The sequence below is a fragment of the Bufo gargarizans genome, chromosome 2 (genome assembly GCF_014858855.1).
Source record: "Bufo gargarizans isolate SCDJY-AF-19 chromosome 2, ASM1485885v1, whole genome shotgun sequence".
NCBI classification, from domain to species: Eukaryota; Metazoa; Chordata; class Amphibia; order Anura; family Bufonidae; genus Bufo; species Bufo gargarizans.
The window spans coordinates 172,832,858-172,850,334 of record NC_058081.1 but is presented as its reverse complement, the minus strand read 5'-3'; the positions used below and the strand labels follow the sequence as shown (position 1 = coordinate 172,850,334).

At 47.1% G+C, this 17,477-nt stretch overlaps 1 protein-coding gene across 3 annotated transcripts in view; it reads left to right on the top strand.

Moving 5' to 3' along the window:
- The first annotated feature begins 384 nt into the window (after window positions 1–384).
- The window catches only part of SLTM (SAFB like transcription modulator), a 45,605-nt gene continuing 28,512 nt past the window's right edge, over window positions 385–17,477 (top strand). Inside the window, exons 1-4 of one of the 3 annotated variants that reach the window (XM_044279705.1) lie at window positions 385–641; window positions 7,847–7,934; window positions 12,851–12,912; window positions 15,259–15,438. In XM_044279705.1, the coding sequence (XP_044135640.1) occupies window positions 501–641; window positions 7,847–7,934; window positions 12,851–12,912; window positions 15,259–15,438 (471 nt within the window). In that variant the 5' untranslated portion in view covers window positions 385–500. Of the gene's footprint in view, window positions 642–6,678; window positions 6,873–7,846; window positions 7,935–12,850; window positions 12,913–15,258; window positions 15,439–17,477 lie in introns of those variants that run through there. The other 2 variants (XM_044279706.1, XM_044279707.1) reach the window with 2 other exon arrangements.

Genomic DNA, 17,477 nt, shown 5'->3' with positions numbered 1-17,477 from the left:
GATCTCAATTGAGGTGCATGGACTGCCGGATTCTGCACCCGATTTAGTGTATTTTGCAATATGAAGGGAATTTTCCGCATGCAATTCCACTGCTGAAAATTCACAGCACTTATACTGCATGTAGTTGTGATGAAGGGTTAAAAAAATTAAGAGCATGGCCACACGGTCAGGCTTCCTGCAGAAGTGGGAATACAGCAGGTACCTTTTTTTGAATTCACTCCTGGTTTTGGCTTCCAGAACTCAATTGGGAAGCATTTCCCACTATGGCTACACGTTACTTGAGCTCAGGTTGTAGTTCGCAGTTCTATCGCTAGAGAGCGCGCCGCCTGTAGTTCAGAGTAAGTCCCGCCCACCTACTGGTATGTGCGCGGCAGTTGCACGTTGGCGTCTGACGTCACCGGAAGCGCAGTCTCTGTGTTGGTCTTCTCACGTCCGGTCGGCGCTCGGGCCTTGTTCTTGAGCTTCTCGTGGTTTTTGAGATTGTGTTCGGGCCGTCCGGTATGGCTTCCAGTTCCGCCAGCAGTCCGTCCGAGCGGAGGAGAGTGGCTGACCTGCGCGTTATTGACCTCAAGTCCGAGCTTAAGCGACGGAACTTGGACGTGACGGGGGTGAAGAACGTGCTGGTGGCCAGGCTGAAGCAGGTAGGCGCGGGCCTGGGGGGAGGTGGTCGGGTGTGTTGTGGCGGCCTGAGCCTCGCTGTAGCGGATGGCAGTACGTGAGGCCCCGAGGTGGGGTTTACCTATGATAACATGGCAGCCGCGCCCGTTCACTGCATACAATGCCCAGTTATATGCATTTCTGCGGCTCTGCAAAAAACGGACAGCACGCTGATGTGTGTAAGCACATGGCTGCACCACCCTGTCCACGGGTTGTCTGGTATTGGAGTCAATGGGCACAGCTGCAGTACCAGGTACACCCCATGGGCAGGGTGGGGCAGCCATGTGCTTCCAGTACTGCACAAACCCTTTAGTAAAAAATAATAATCCTGTTAATGGGGTTGTAACTTCAGCCAGTGGCATTGTATTGTGATGGTCCATATTACCTCCTTTGCAGGTTGGATTTTTCCATCACATTATACACTGGTCATTTCCATGGTTACGACCACCCTGCAGTCCATCAGTGGTGGCCGTTGGGGGTGAGCGAATTAACTTTGCATGAAACATCCAAAGTCGATTTGCATAAAACGTTGTTCTAATACTGTACAGAGCAGGGGCTCTGTACAGTATTAGAATGTATTGGCTCCGATGAGCCAAAGTTTTTGCGAGACTTTGCGCAATAACTTCATAAATTAACTTGTACTGTAAAAAAAACATTTTCTTAAGGCCCCATGCACACGGCCGTTGTTCACAGCCGTGTGCGGGCCGTGGAACCGCGGCCTGGATCCCTCCTGAGAGCAGGAGCGCACGGCGTCACTGGTTGCTATGACGCCGTGCGCCCCCTGCTGCCGGCACAGTACAGTAATATACTGGTATAGATCGTACTAGTGTATTACTGTACTGTGCCGGCAGCAGGGAGCGCACGGCGTCATAGCAACCAGTGACGCCGTGCGCTCCTGCTCTCAGGAGGGATCCAGGCCGCTGTTTCACGGCCCGCACACGGCTGTGAACAACGGCCGTGTGCATGGGGCCTAACTCTGGTTTTATGCAAATCGACTTCAGATGTTTCAGCTGCAGACCCATTCATTTCAATGGGGCCCCAAAACATGCGGACAGCCCACAGTCTGCTGTCCGCATCAGTTGTTCCGTTGCCCCGCCAAAAATATGGAGCATGTCCTATTCTTGTTCGGACAACAATAGGCATTCTCTATATAGCACGGGCCATGTGCGGTCCACAAAATGCGGAACACACACGGCCGTGTGAATGCACCCTAATACAGATGCAGGAGGTGGGTGCTGGCATATGACGGGGAGCTGCGATCAGTGGCAATTAACCCCTCAGGTGCTGCAACTGAGGGGTTAACTGCCACTGATTGCAGCTCCCTGTCATAAAGGTCAGGTGTCAGCTATGTCATTCATGGCTCCAGATGGCGACCAAAATGGTTGCAAATGCGACCTAGAATTGCTAAATGGCGACAAAACTTTGTAGTCTTGTCTCCATTTGCGCCTAGGCCTCTGCCGCTTTTACATTACTGACATGGGACGCGCTGCTGTCAGCACGTGTCATGTTCTTCTCAACAGTACAGGGGAGAAGAAGGCAGTCCCTGCCCCCTGTACTGCTGCCACCAATGGGCTGATAGAAGTGAGGAGGGGGGAGGGGCCATGGCCACTGCGCCACCAATGAATATCATTTATGCAGAGGACTTTTCATTACAATAAAAAATCGAAGTATGCTGACGGTAAACTGTGAGAAGGCCGCGGAGCTCCTGGAGCGCCGCTGCCTTCTCAAACAGCTGATCGGCGGGGTTCCCGGGTGTCGGTCCCCCGCCGATCAGAACCAGATCAATTTTTTGATGCTTTGTAAATGTTAAGAACAACTCAGGAAAGATGGCCGCCCAGTGATCATGTTCATAATAGAAAAATCTGCAGTCAGAAAATAAAAACTGGTTAGATAAAAAGGAGATTTGCTGCTGTTTTTTGAGCAAGTATAGAAATGAACGGGTCCACGTTTGAACAACAAAAAATGCAGCTCAGGCTTTCGCACCACGATTTCGGCTGTTCAGCTGTATAGACCTGCAGCACATTTGTCGCAGTGGCTGACGCTGGATGATACATTTGGTGCGTGACTGGACATGGTCTAACTTTATATCGGCTATTGGTTTTCTTTGCCATAATTTTATGCCAGAATACATTTTGTTGTGAAATGCTGCACATTTGACATGGGGTAGCCCGTCTCTGGCATTGGTGGCATATTGCAAGAATCTACCATCAGTGTTGCATATGTGTAGCTCCCACTTCTGGCACCTGCTGCCATCTCCAGGACGGAGAGCAGCATCCGAGGCCACACTGTTCACTGCTATGGGGGTTCTGGAAATTGCTGAGCATCAGCTTGGCGGGTTCTGGCAGTCCCATAGCGGTGAATGGAGTGGTGGTCTTGCTTGCATGGTGCACTTTCCATTCGCTGCTATGGGACTTCAGAAAAGAACCTTGGGCATCATGCACACGGCCGATGTGCGGCAGTTCCATGCATTGGGGACCGCAATGCACGGACAACATCCGCGCGACGGCCGGGGCGGTTGAGGCCCTTTTAACTTGAATGGGTCCGTCATCCGTCTGCACCGTAAAACAATAGAACATGTTCTATATTTTTGCGGTGCGGAGGCACGGACAGAAACACCACTGAAGTACTCTGTAGTGCTTCCGTTCCGCAACGCATCTGACGGATTGCAGACCAATTCAAGTGCATAGGTCTGCACTCGTGATGCAGGGTGCTCACGGCCGGTGCCCATGTATTGCTGACCCACTGTATGTAAATTGGACCTGCACAATTTTTTGGCCGGGGCAATGGAACGGACATACTGATGCGGACAGCACGTGATGTGCTGTCCGTGTTTTTTGCGGACCCATTGAAATGAATGGTTCCGCACCCTATCCGCAAAAAAAAAAGAACGGAAACAAACAACGTTCATGTGTATGTAGCCTTATTCTGCAGGTCAGTACAATTAAAGTGATACCAAATGTATTTTTTTTTCACAACTTTTATGAATCGGCAAGATACACACTTGTCGGCGTGTTGTAATGGTCTTATCCTATTTCGATATTTGTCGATACGGTATATATATTTTTTTTATTTATGCTTTTGAAGACCTTGGGTGCAATGAGGACTGTGCCTTTGCACCTAAAGCTCTGCTCCTTTTCATTCCCGGCTGTGCTCAATCACTTTGACTGACATGTCCAGGTAGTGAAGACATACTATTGCCCGGTCCTGAAGTTTTGCTGCAGTGTGTTTGGCACACGTGCGGTACATGGCTGGAGCCCTCTTTGTATGTCCTGTGCATTGAACGCACTGCTGCGCTTCTTCGGAGCTGGGCGTGAGGGAGTTTTCACTTGGTGTCCCTATCAGTCTTAAAGGGAACCTGTCACCAGGATTTTGGGTATAGAGCTGAGGACATGGGTTGCTAGATGGCCGCTAGCACATCTGCAATACCCAGTCCCCATAGCTCTGTGTGCTTTTATTGTGTAAAAAAACGATTTGATACATATGCAAATTAACCTGAGATGAGTCCTGTACGTGAGATGAGTCAGGGACGGGACTCATCTCAGGTTAATTTGCATATGGATCAAATCTTTTATTTTTTACACAATAAAAGCACACAAGGCTATGGGGACTGGGTATTGTGGATGTGCTAGCGGCCATCTATCATCCCATGTCCTCAGCTCTATACACAAAATCCCTGGGACGGGTTCCCTTTAATTGTGGGACATGGCACCCAGGGACTAATTAGCATAGAATAAAAAGCTTGTTTCTCAACAGTCACCTATTTAAATAGAACAAAGATCCCCCTGGTAAAGACGCCAGCTCCAGGTGTTAGCTAGAGGTCTATAGGTAATATGAAATGCAGGGCACACAGGTCTCTTCTAGATACAGGTGTGCTTAATTAGGTGAATATTATTTTGTAGTATTCTTTGTTTTTTTATCTTAAAAACGCAGCTTGCTGGAGCACTTGGTGTTTTTCTGCTGTTTTTGCATCACCCCTGTAGTGGGAAATGTAATGAAGAAAACTAGGTGGAAAACACACTGGGGGGGGGGGGGGGACTTTTTAAAATGGCGTTAAAATAAAAAAAAGCCATGGTTTGTGACTTAATTTTTTTTTAATTTTGGACCTAACTTGCCACTTTCTGAAAAGGGGCCATCGGCCGCTTACGGTCACCAGCTATTTTACTGGTGTAAATCTGCTCCGGCTATCGTTCTAGGCACACAGACTGCCGGAGGATGTGCCTAATTTGCGATTGTCTACGCTTCATCATAAATTAAAGGGGTTTTCTCATCTGACAATTGGGACATATCGCTAGGATATGCCCACATTGTCTTATAGGGTGGGTCCCACCGCTGGGATCCGCACCTATATAGAGGACGGAGCCCCGAAAGTGAAGGAGGGTGCACTGCGCATGTGCAGCCGCCCTTTATTCATTTCTATGGGGCTGCCGGAAATAGCCGAGCGCTGGCTTGGCTATTGCAGTCTGCCCCATAGAAATGAATGGGAGCACGGGATGCGCAGTGCGCTCCCACTTCTATGGGAGAGGCGCAGATTACCGCTTGATGGTGGATGGACCGCGGGTAATCTGGGGTCCTCCAGCCACAGCGCTCCCTGCTCTGTTCTTGATATAGGTGCGGGTCCCAGCAGTGGGACCTGAACCTATCAGACAATGGGGGCATATCCTAGCGATATGCCCCCATTGTCTTAGATGGGAATACCCCTTTAAGTGCATCCTATGGAGGTGCGGGGATGTCAGACTAGTATAAAATGCTGCTCTTTGATAAATGGACCCCCACTGTCTGCAAAAAATAAAATGCAGCAAAAGCTAAAAATGACCCACAGAATAAAGATAATGGGGGTCATTTATCAGTGACCCACATTTTACGCCGGTCCTTGATACCCAGTACCACTGAGGACAAGTCGCAAGCAGTCTGTTAGATTTAAATTGTCATTTATGCCAGGAATGTGCCCCCCAACTCCCCCCAGTAGTGAGGGTGGCGTAGATACTCCAAGTATGGGGTAAACGTAGGCTCATGGGCATTCAAAAAATTTGAAATATGCCATTTTCTGGTGTAAGGGGTCATAATAAATTCCCAGAAATGTGGTGTTTTCACTGCATGGTGAACTGGCAGCACCGATCTCCCAGGGAAACAAAAGATGGGGCATGACCCTCCTCACCCTTCTTGCTCCAATTACAGGTATTTGGCCTATAGGGCTGCCCTGGTGATCTCTAGGGCATACCGCCAATGTTAGGTGTTTGCTCCTGTTAGAATGGGTTCCCCCAAGTGAAGGAGAGCACACTGTCCAAGCTATGGGAGTTCTGAGGTCGTGCCTGCCTGGTGCCCTCTCCATTCACTTCTATAGGACTTACTAATGGCCCAGCTCTCACAATTAGCGATGAGCGAGGGGAGGCCGTCTCCGTACAGTGCTAGAATGTATGGGCTCCGAGGAGAAGTTATTCGCAAGGTTGGCGTGACTTCATTGAATAACTTTACTTCGGTCATTGATTTATTTATTTTTTTACGTGGAAACCTTGTTAAAACCTGAAACCGAACTCGACTTTGCTTCCCGGGTACTAGTCTGGGGGAGGACCCATGTACTGCCCTGTATACAGAAGTATAGATTAGTTATGGAGATGGAAATCATTGGTTTTAGAAGAGTTATCTTTTTAGGGGTGGTTTCAGTGTAGCATTTTGCTGGTGTTTTTCAAGTGGCATGTTTGGTTTCAGGTTTTAAAGTGAACTACCAAAACCGCGGGTGGGATGTGGACTGAACATGGGGTCATATGCAGGAGACTGGGAACATCACCCAGCAGTATAGTTAGTAATGACCAGCGCAAGTGGTTTTTAGCCTTGCAGGTAAATGCGGTGCACCGGCTGGGGACATGGGCTAGGGCTACCGCTGCAGTGTGGACTGGGGCATCCGACTGGACGCTGTAGATCGGCACGGCGCCGTTACCTGCAGCTTCCTATAGAGGGGGCTGGTGAGTCGCTTTGTGCGGCGTCCTCTGACCACGTGACACGCACATCCGGGGACCTGAGCTCCAGAGCTTCTTGTCACGTGATGCGGCGACATTTCAGCGCCCGGATCGACCCCGAGTAAAATGGCTTCGTCAGGCGCAGTCACGGAAAAGAAGACTGTGAGTGAGCTGCGCGTCATGGAGCTGAAGTCCGAGCTGAAGCGGAGGGGCCTGGACGTCAGCGGGGTGAAGAGCGCGCTGATCTCTCGGCTGAAGCAGGTAGAGGAGGCGGGGAGCGCTCTAGGCCGCCATTCTGGGCGATATGCAGCGGCTCACGTGTACGGGCCCGATGTAGACGGTGCACGCATCATGGATTCCGAGGATACATTTCTATGGAAGTGTCCTATAAAGCACCAGTGCATCCGTGTCACTTCAGCAAATGGCATTTATCACGTAGAGAAGGGTAAAATGGTTTGTCAGTGTCTGATCAGTGGGGTCCACCAATCAGCTGGATGAGAGGCGCTCCTGTGAGAACCACGGCCCTCTCCTTGGCTGTGCCTGGTATCACAATCGGCCCCTTTCACTTCCATGGGGCTGAGCTGCACCTAGGCAATTTGACCGATGAATAGTCACTGGCCTAGGGAAAGCTGTGACAAGGCCGTGGCTCTACTGCCAGTGTCGGTGCCGCCTCAATCGGCTGGTTGGCGGTGGTCACCAGTTGTAAAGTCTCAGCCTCTATAACATTTCCTCAGGGTAGGTCATTAGTATTTGATCGGTGGGGCAGCTGATTGGCATTGGTCATCAAAATGTCAGAAAACCCCATATCACCTGTTTCATTTTCCGTTCTTCTGACCCCCTGTTGCACGTTTGGCATCCGTTTGAGCCATTTCTGTCAGCGATCCTGCATGCTGTACTTTTTTGTCAAAAAAATAAATTGAAAAGCTTTTTTTTTTTTTTTTTTTAAGTTTAATTTTAATCATACAATACTCCCACAAGGGGGCTCTAACAGGCGTTATTTTGATTGCTTCTATAATCCCTTGTACTGCTAATGCAGCCTGACGCAGCAATCTGTGACCGCTGTAAGAAGGCGTATGGGTGGTCACAAAGGGGTTAAACTATGGCCACTGGTAGTAATGAGCATTATTAAACTGCATGCACGTGGTGTTCCCAGCACGTGCCGCTAGTAGTATAACTGCCGCCTTACTGTGATCTGCAGCCTTCTGCTTTCTATTTACACACTTCCTTCTTTACAGGCAATTGAAGAAGAGGGAGGCGACCCTGAGAATATCGAAATAAATTCTGGTGGAGATACTCCTTCAAAGAAGCAGATGAAGAGCAAAGGTGTGCAGCCCTGCTAGGCCCAGTGTTCTTGGTGTTTCCCACCTGCAATATATTACTATGAGCCTACTGCCTAAGGGCTCATGCATGTGACGGGTACCAGCGGTGTGCATTCTGCGGAACCTCCGGGCTACGGTAGAGCAGTCCTCTCCTTGTCTGTAATATAGACAAGAATAGGACATGTTCAGTGTTATCACGGATGCCACAGAGCGGATATATGGACAGCACACAGTGTTCTGGTCACATGTTTTGCAGCCCCATTGAGGTGAATGGATCCGCATCCTGTCACAATAATGCAGTGCAGTCTGTAGGCAGTTTATCGTGTTAAAGAGCAGGAGGAGCTGAGCTGATGGTATACAGTTCTGTGGAAAATGATTCCCTATAACGTGTTATATTCATTTAACCCCTTCCCGCATATGGGTGCAACTGTACTTCCAGATTGCATGATGGTTACACCCAAAGGCCTCATGCACACGACCGTTGTGTGCATCCGTGGCCGTTGTGCCGTTTTCCGTTTTTTTTCACGGACCCATTGACTTTCAATGGGTCCGTGGAAAAATCGGAAAATGCACCGTTTGGCAGCCGCATCCGTGAGCCGTGTTTCCTGGCCGTGAAAAAAATATGACCTGTCCTATTTTTTTCACGGCCAACGGTTCACGGACCCATTCAAGTCAATGGGTCCGTGAAAGAACACGGATGCACACAAGATTGGCATCCGTGTCCGTGATCCGTGGCCGTAGGTTAGTTTCATACAGACGGATCCGAAGATCCGTCTGCATAAAAGCTTTTTCAGAGCTGAGTTTTCACTTCGTGAAAACTCAGATCCGACAGTATATTCTAACACAGAAGCGTTCCCATGGTGATGGGACGCTTCTAGTTAGAATACACTACAAACTGTGTACAAGACTGCCCCCTGCTGCCTGGCAGCACCCGATCTCTTACAGGGGGATATGATAGTACAATTAACCCCATCATATCCCCCTGTAAGAGATCAGGGCTGCCAGGCAGCAGGTGGCAGACCCCCCCCCTCCCCAGTTTGAATATCATTGTGCGGCCCCCCCCTCCCCTGTTGTTAACTGTTGGTGGCACAGTGTGCGCACCTCCCTCCCTCCCTCTATTGTTTTAATACATTGGGGCCAGTGTGCGCGCGCCCCCCAACCCCCCCTCCCTCCCTCTATTGTTTTAATACATTGGGGCCAGTGTGCGCCCCCCCCCCCCTCCCTCCCTCTATTGTAATCATCATCGGTGGCAGCGGAGTAGAAGATTTTCATACTTACCTGGCTGCTGGCTGCTGCGATGTCTGCGTCCGGCCGGGAGCTCCTCCTACTGGTAAGTGACAGGTCTGTGCGGCGCATTGCTGTCACTTACCAGTAGGAGGAGCTCCCGGCCGGACGCAGACATCGCAGCAGCCAGCAGCCAGGTAAGTATGAAAATCTTCTACTCCGCTGCCACCGATGATGATTACAATGGGGGGAGGGAGGGGGGTGGGGGGGTGCGCACACTGGCCCCAATGTATTAAAACAATAGAGGGAGGGAGGGGGGGTTGGGGGGGCGCGCGCACACTGGCCCCAATGTATTAAAACAATAGAGGGAGGGAGGGGGGTTGGGGGGGCGCGCGCACACTGGCCCCAATGTATTAAAACAAGAGAGGGAGGGAGGGGGGGTTGGGGGGCGCGCACACTGGCCCCAATGTATTAAAACAAGAGAGGGAGGGAGGGGGGGTTGGGGGGCGCGCGCACACTGGCCCCAATGTATTAAAACAATAGAGGGAGGGAGGGAGGGGGGTGCGCACACTGGCCACCAACGAGTTAACAACAGGGGAGGGGGGCCCACTGGCCACCAATGAGTTAAAAACAGGGGGGGGGGTCTGCCCCCTGCTGCCTGGCAGCACCTGCCAGGCAGCAGGGGGCAGTCATGTACACAGTTTTTTTGTATATTCTAACCTGAAGCGTCTCCATCACCATGGGAACGCCTCTGTGTTAGAATATACTGTCGGAAATGAGTTTCACGATGTAGCTCATATCCGACAGTATATTCTAACATAGAGGCGTTCCCATGGTGATGGGGACGCTACAAGTTAAAATATACCATCGGATTGGAGAAAACTCCAATCCGATGGTATAACAGAACTCCAGACTTTACATTGAAAGTCAATGGGGACGGATCCGTTTGAAATGGCACCATATTGTGTCAACATCAAACGGATCCGTCCCCATTGACTTGCATTGTAATTCAGGACGGATCCGTTTGGCTCCGCACGGCCAGGCGGACACCAAAATGACTTTTTTTTCATGTCCGTGGATCCTCCAAAAATCAAGGAAGACCCACGGACGGAAAAACGGTCACGGATCACGGACCAACGGAACCCCGTTTTGCGGACCGTGAAAAAAAACGTCTGTGTGCATGAGGCCAAACAGTTACCGGAGTCTGTGACACTATAAAGTCTCCATTCTCCCTGACAGGAGACGTGGCAGCTGCTGACAAGGGACCAATCAGAGCGGCCACTTGTTTGCAAGCGCTCTGGTTGGTCTGTATAGACTCGCCAATCAGAGCGTGTATGGTGTTTGCAGGCTCTGATCTCCACAGCTCCTGTCCTGCAATAAGGTAATGCTTTGCCTCCACACTGTGCACGCCATGTCCCACGGCCACCAACATTTTAATAAGTGATTTAACGCTGCAAAAGTAGTAAAACATTACAAAAGTATATATAATTTAGGTATAGTCAAAACTATGAATTAACACATGTGGAATTATATACATAACAAAAGTGTGAAACAACTGAAAATATGTCTCATTCTAGGTTCTTCAAAGTAGCCACCTTTTGCTTTGATTGCTGCTTTGCACACTCTTGGCATTCTCTTGATGAGCTTCAAGAGGTAGTCACCTGAAATGGTCTTCCAACAGTCTTGAAGGAGTTCCCAGAGATGTTTAGCACTTGTTGGCCCAATTGCCTTCACTCTGCGGTCCAGCTCACCCCAAACCATCTCGATTGGGTTCAGGTCCGGTGACTGTGGAGGCCAGGTCATCTGGTGCAGTACCCCATCACTCTCCTTCATGGTCAAATAGCCCTTACACAGCCTGGAGATGTGTTTGGGGTCATTGTCCTGTTGAAAAATAAATGATGGTCCAACTAAATGCAAACCGGATGGAATAGCATGCCGCTGCAAGATGCTGTGGTAGCCATGCTGGTTCAGTATGCCTTCAATTTTGAATAAATCCCCAACAGTGTCACCAGCAAAGCACCCCACACCATCACACCTCCTCCTCCATGCTTCACGGTGGGAACCAGGCATGTAGAGTCCATCCGTTCACCTTTTCTGCCTCGCACAAAGACACAGTGGTTAGAACCAAAGATTTCAAACTTGGACTCATCAGACCAAAGCACAGATTTCCACTGGTCTAATGTCCATTCCTTGTGTTCTTTAGCCCAAACAAGTCTCTTCTGTGTGTTGCCTGTCCTTAGCAGTGCTTTCCTAGCAGATATTCTACCATGAAGGCCTGATTCACACAGTCTCCTCTTAAGGCCTCATGCACACAACCGTTTTTTTTTTAAGGTCCGCAAAAACGGGGCCCGTAGGTCCGTGATCCGTGACCGTTTTTTCGTCCGTGGGTCTTCCTTGTTTTTTGAAGGATCCACGGACATGAAAAATGAAGAAAAAAAAATCTAAGTCAAGTTTGCCATTGAAATGATAGGAAAAAACGGACACGGATCACGGACACGGATGACAATCTTGTGTGCATCTGTGATTTTTCACGGACCCATTGACTTGAATGGGTCCGTGAACCGTTGGCCGTGAAAAAAATAGGACAGGTCATATTTTTTTCACGGCCAGGAAACACTGATCACGGATACGGCTGCCAAACGGTGCATTTTCAGATTTTTCCACGGACCCATTGAAAGTCAATGGGTCCGAGAAAAAACACGGCACAACGGCCACGGATGCACACAACGGTCGTGTGCATGAGGCCTAACAGTTGTTCTAGAGATGTCTGCTGCTAGAATACAAATTCTAACAGCCTATTCAGTAGGACTATCAGCTGTGTATTCACCTGACTTCTCCACAACGCAACTGATGGTCCCAACCCCATTTATAAGGCAAGAAATCCCACTTATTAAACCTGACAGGGCACACCTGTGAAGGGAAAACCATTTCAGGTGACTACCTCTTGAAGCTCATCAAGAGAATGCCAAGAGTGTGCAAAGCAGTAATCAAAGCAAAAGGTGGCTACTTTGAAGAACCTAGAATGACATATTTTCAGTTGTTTCACACTTTTTTGTTATGTATATAATTCCACATGTGTTAATTCATAGTTTTGATGCCTTCAGTGTGAATCTACAATTTTCATAGTCATGAAAATAAAGAAAACCCTTTGAATGGTGTGTCCAAACTTTTGGTCTGTAGGTGTGTATGTGTATATATATATATATATATATATATATATATATATATATATATATATATGTGATTATATATATATATATATATATATATTATTCATTCTATAATCTATTCCTATCACTTGAGGAACCTTAATAAAGACTATTACATTTTTTGCCCAACTCACCTTCTAAAAAAAATTGTATAAAAAGTGATCTAAAAGTAATTTGTACCCCTAAACGGTACAAAAAAAGCTACAGCTCTTCCTGCCCTCATCAGCGTTTCTTTACTCTTACCACTTGACCGCACTGTCCTCACTGTGGACCAGATGTCATGGTCTCTAGGCTTTCTAGATGCAGATTGAGAATCTGATGCATAGTGAGACTGAAATCGGGTCCACCGTAGAGTAAGAAAATAAATGGATGTTACAAGTGGAGGAAAGGAGACCTTTCCCAGAGTGTCTTTTAAATTTTGATATAGACTGTCCAACCTCTGAAGCCGTGTGAACCAATTACATTTTGTGCATTATGTTCATTCTAGGTAAGAAGCAGGAAGCCGATGAGTCCGGTTGCGAAGCATCAATGGAAGAAGATGTATTTAAGGTAAAGTCCTGCTTTACTATCATTCGTCCCGTAGTGTAAAATAGGGTGAACAGTTAGGGCCGCGTTCACATCTGTGCTGTGAACTCTGGCGGAGGAAGAGACTTTCGGAGTTGACTGTAGCCGGATACCCATTCACTATAATGGGATCTGCCGGTCATCCAACGCTTTCCAGCATATATGTCTACTTTCATATGGACAAAAAATGCTGCATGTAGGATTTTGTTTGTCCGGCAGAAAGCCGGCATGTATGCTGGACAATGTGTGTGAGCCAGAGTTTACAGTGCAGATGTGAGCCTGGCCTAACCCTTCCCCTGAACTCTTCCTTTTAGAAGTTGGGCTAAGTTTGTATTGATAACATCCCTGTATTGACTGGACAGGCCATTGGGAGTATAAAGGTTTATTTGGCCCCCTTGCTGATATTTGTTTTGCCCAGTATCCTGTAGTCATGTGTATAGGAGATGGTAAGGGGTGAAGTTCTATCGTGCGGTCTGGTGATCTCCCTCTGACTGTGGAGGTACTTGTGCACAGTGAGGTTTTATGGACAATTCCCCACTTTCCAGAATTACAAGTTTGTTGGTATTTCTGGCTCAATTAGAAAGGAATTTTATTACAAAACATTATGGGTATATTAAAGCGGTTGTCCAGGCTTTTTCTATTGATGAATTATCCTCAGGATAGGTGATCTATAGCAGATCAGCAGGGGACTGGCACCCCCCTTCCGATAAGCTGATTGAGGAGACGGCGTGCTGTCTCCCATCTCTGTTCTGTCTGCTGTCCCATAGCCATGCAGCAGGAAGGGTAGAGGGTATGCGCAGTGACAGCTGATTGGCGGAGGTGCTGGGTGTCGGACCCCCACCAGTCTAATATTGATGACCTATGCAGAGGATAGGTCATCAATATTAAAACCCCAGACAACCTCTTTAAATGTATACAAATGTTCAGTGACACTCGGATGCCTGCCTCTAATAAGGCTGCGGAGTGTGCAGAGTTTGTAGGAGCCGCCACAGTAGAGCTGGGTATCACATTTTAGTTTGGTGATTTAATAGCTGCATATGTGACAATCGCCCATCCCTTTAACAGTCCTAATGATCTAGTGGGGATAGAGGCGTTCTAGGAATTATGTATGTAAAGATTGATAGTTCATTATGATAAAGTGATTCCCATTTGCTCAATCGATTACTTGGCTCCTTTCATTCATGACGCCACAGAAGAATAAGTGTTTGGGTCTTCAGTGTTTAACCTAACTTGTACTTTCATGGAGGGGTCCTTTATCCTGGTGCGGTATAATCTTCAAGCGTATTTCATACAAGGTAGCTAAGAATCTCCAGTGATCTCAGGATTTCTGTCCCATGACATAGAAAAATTGATTTGGTCTCATTTTATTGTCCGATCCATCTAATATTAGAATTAATAAGTTGTAAATGGATATACTTCTTGGGGCTTCTCATTCTCCTTTAACACAATTTATTGTTTTCTGTGCGGTGAACTTGGTGATCGTCAAATATTGCATTAGAGGCGAAAAGACTGAAGTATTTAAATGCGGACACACACATGATTCGTGCACCCATCCTCCCTCCCGTTATGTCATTTTAAGTGGTTTGGCAGAACTGGCTGCTCCATTTCATTAGACTTGTACATGATGTGAAACTGTATTGCTACAAGGAAAGTTACCAGCAGCAAATCAAGCTTGGACAGAAGCTAAAGTCACAAGGACACCAGTAATGGCGGATAGTGCTAGATGTGTAGATGCAATGGCCCGTACTTGATCAGGGGCCTGAGTGTTGGACTTTACACCAGCATTTTGGTGTACCTGTTTTTTGCACACTTTTGTGTTAAAAAAAACAAGCTCAACACTTCTCAAGTGTCTACACAAGCGGGAGTGACATGGCATGTGACAACGTATGGCACATTGGGACAGTTTAGTGGTTAACTGAACCTTTAAATAGGATTTTTTAAGCTAGCCGAGCCTAACATCACTCAGTTGTCTTAATGGTAGTCACTAGTGGTAAATGGGCCGGTGTTCTTACTGAACTGTCTAGTGGAGCAGCATGTGGATGGTAATTGTTTGTTCCAGTAGAGCCATGAGGGTTTTTAAGATGTCCCATCTGTAATAGAGGCTAAAATGCGTTACTATTACAACCGCGTGAAAGTGGCCAAAATAGCATGCCTGCTTGCACAATTCATTCTGCATCCTCTGCCCACGCGAATGGGTTGTTTCATAGGCCACAAATTTCTTAGCGAGCCTGTACTGCTATGGCAAGCCTCCTGCGTACCCCTCTTTCTCTGAATGGGTAAGCCTTTCATGGAGCTTTAAAAGATTCACATTGTTTGCCTTTTTCAAAAAAGGACATTGAGATGGAGTCACGAGATGTAAGTGATCAAGATGCTAACGACGAAGTAAAGGATTCGGAAGAAAATGAAGAAGATGCAAAGTCTGTCACAGTTCTATGTCCAGAAGATGAGGAGGACAGCGAACCAAAGCTTACTAATCCGGACGAAGACGCTGCGCAAGAACCTCAAAACCAAGTATGACAAGTGGTTACCTTCCAATCACACTGTAGAGTCTGTATTTGTTGGCTGCAAATTGCGTGTGAAGTATGCTGGTGGAGAGTTAGGCCTTATTAATGCGAGACTAGTGTCTGTTCCGGTGGGTCCCATCAGGAGACGAACCAAACGTCTTAACTACTTTCTCCTGCTGGGAACAGTTTCCTTTTATGGCTACTGCTTGTCATAAATTGTGCTCTGCTTTTCCATTTCTCGCTGATCTATTGGTGTAATTTTATGCTTTCAAAAAGTTTTTTTTCTCTTGCTTTCTGTCAATTTGTAACTGTAATGGTCTTGAAAGTGCACTAGTTATAGGATACTTGCATCGGATGTTTTGTCGCTATAGTAAACCGAAATATAACATAAGGAACTGGAAGCTAAAGTGCACCTCCCTGTACCCTGGAATAGAGAAGGAGCTCTTTGAGTTCTATTCACTTGAAGACTGCACACCACGTTTATTTGACTAGGAGGACTGCACCCCACGTTCATTTGAGTAGGAGGACTGATGATGAAGCTAACTTGAATATCTTGCCCAAACAGTTAAAGTAAACTATTTTACCTGTAATTAGAAGATATAAAAATGGGATTCCTTAGTGGTTTATACCTTTTTTAATGTTAGAACACGGCTTCAGAATATTGATATACAAAAATACATGGGAATAGTGAGGTAGAGGAGACAGCTGATGTAAAGCAGGTCCGTGAATAGAGGGGGGAAATAAAGGTCGGCCAGATCATCGCTAACGAGCGTTCCCTCTTGTTATCGATCTGTCTGTGTAATACTGCCGCCGATAATCTGATGAACAAGCAAGAAGTATCATAACTTGTGTTTAATTCATTTAAATTCCTGTTCATTCTGGGCTTTGAGGTCCAGGAGGTGGTCCTATCAGTGATTGTTGACAGCTGTGTATGCACAGTCTTGGTGGGAATGCTGTCAATCACTGATGGGACCGCCTCCTGGACCTCAAAGCCCAGAATGAACAGGAATTTAAATGGCTAAATTACACATTTTACTGAATTTATTCCCTAGAAAATACATATCAATCTACTCTGCTCCACCTGCTCTATAACTTGCTGCCTTTAGCTCAGACCATGTTGAATGTGATGGGTTCCCTTTAATGTAATACAGCCCTAACATTTGTAGAGGTAAATTGTTCTATCAGTTACAGATGAGGAGTCAGTACTATTGTCCCAGATTTGAAATTCCTTTTTAATATCAAGACTTTCATGTCTGTGATAACTGTGATCATAGCTGCAAATATGTTTAGGTAAAAGTAGATTTTGCTTTTCACCAGTTACACTTGCATAGAGACCCCCGGTAGGACATGTGGTACATAGACCACATTTGGCCTGGTACTGTTTGCTGGGAATCTGTCCCCCATTAGTGGTCTTTACATTTTGTCTGGAATGTTTGAGGGGACAGTTACTAATGGTGGTGTTTCTGAGATTATGGGCTTGTCTATGGCACAGGGGTGGGGGTTCTGGAAATGTTTAAAAGATAACCACTATGGAATCTCCCTTTTTATATCTTGCCCAAACAGGGTAATTAAAAGAAGTCCGTAGAGTAAAACTTGGCCGAGTCCTGTGTGGACAGCAGTATCTCAGGGGTTCTAGAAGGCAGTCTTGTCTTTAGTGTGAGAAATTGGGTTGCAGAATTTTAGCTAGCAGTCTTGTAGACAGTGACATGGCAGGCAATATGCTCCTGTAGGTGAACCCAAGTGAGCAGTCTGAACTGTGAAGCGGAAGGCTTAAAGGTACAGTGTATCAGGATCTGAGCTCTGTACAGTTACTGACTGGAGGTATACGCCTCCTGCTCCTGTAGTCGACATGACTGGAATGATTTTCAGTCAATCTATGCTTGTGATCCTTGATTTTATTTTTAACAATCTGCATGCCAGAAAATGCTGTTTTACTTCTGGAAAATACCCTTGTAAATTAACGTCTCCAGAAAAGACATCCAACTGCACTGATACCAATTGGAGATAAACGCTCAACGTGGCAGTCTCTGAAGGTGGGCAAATTAC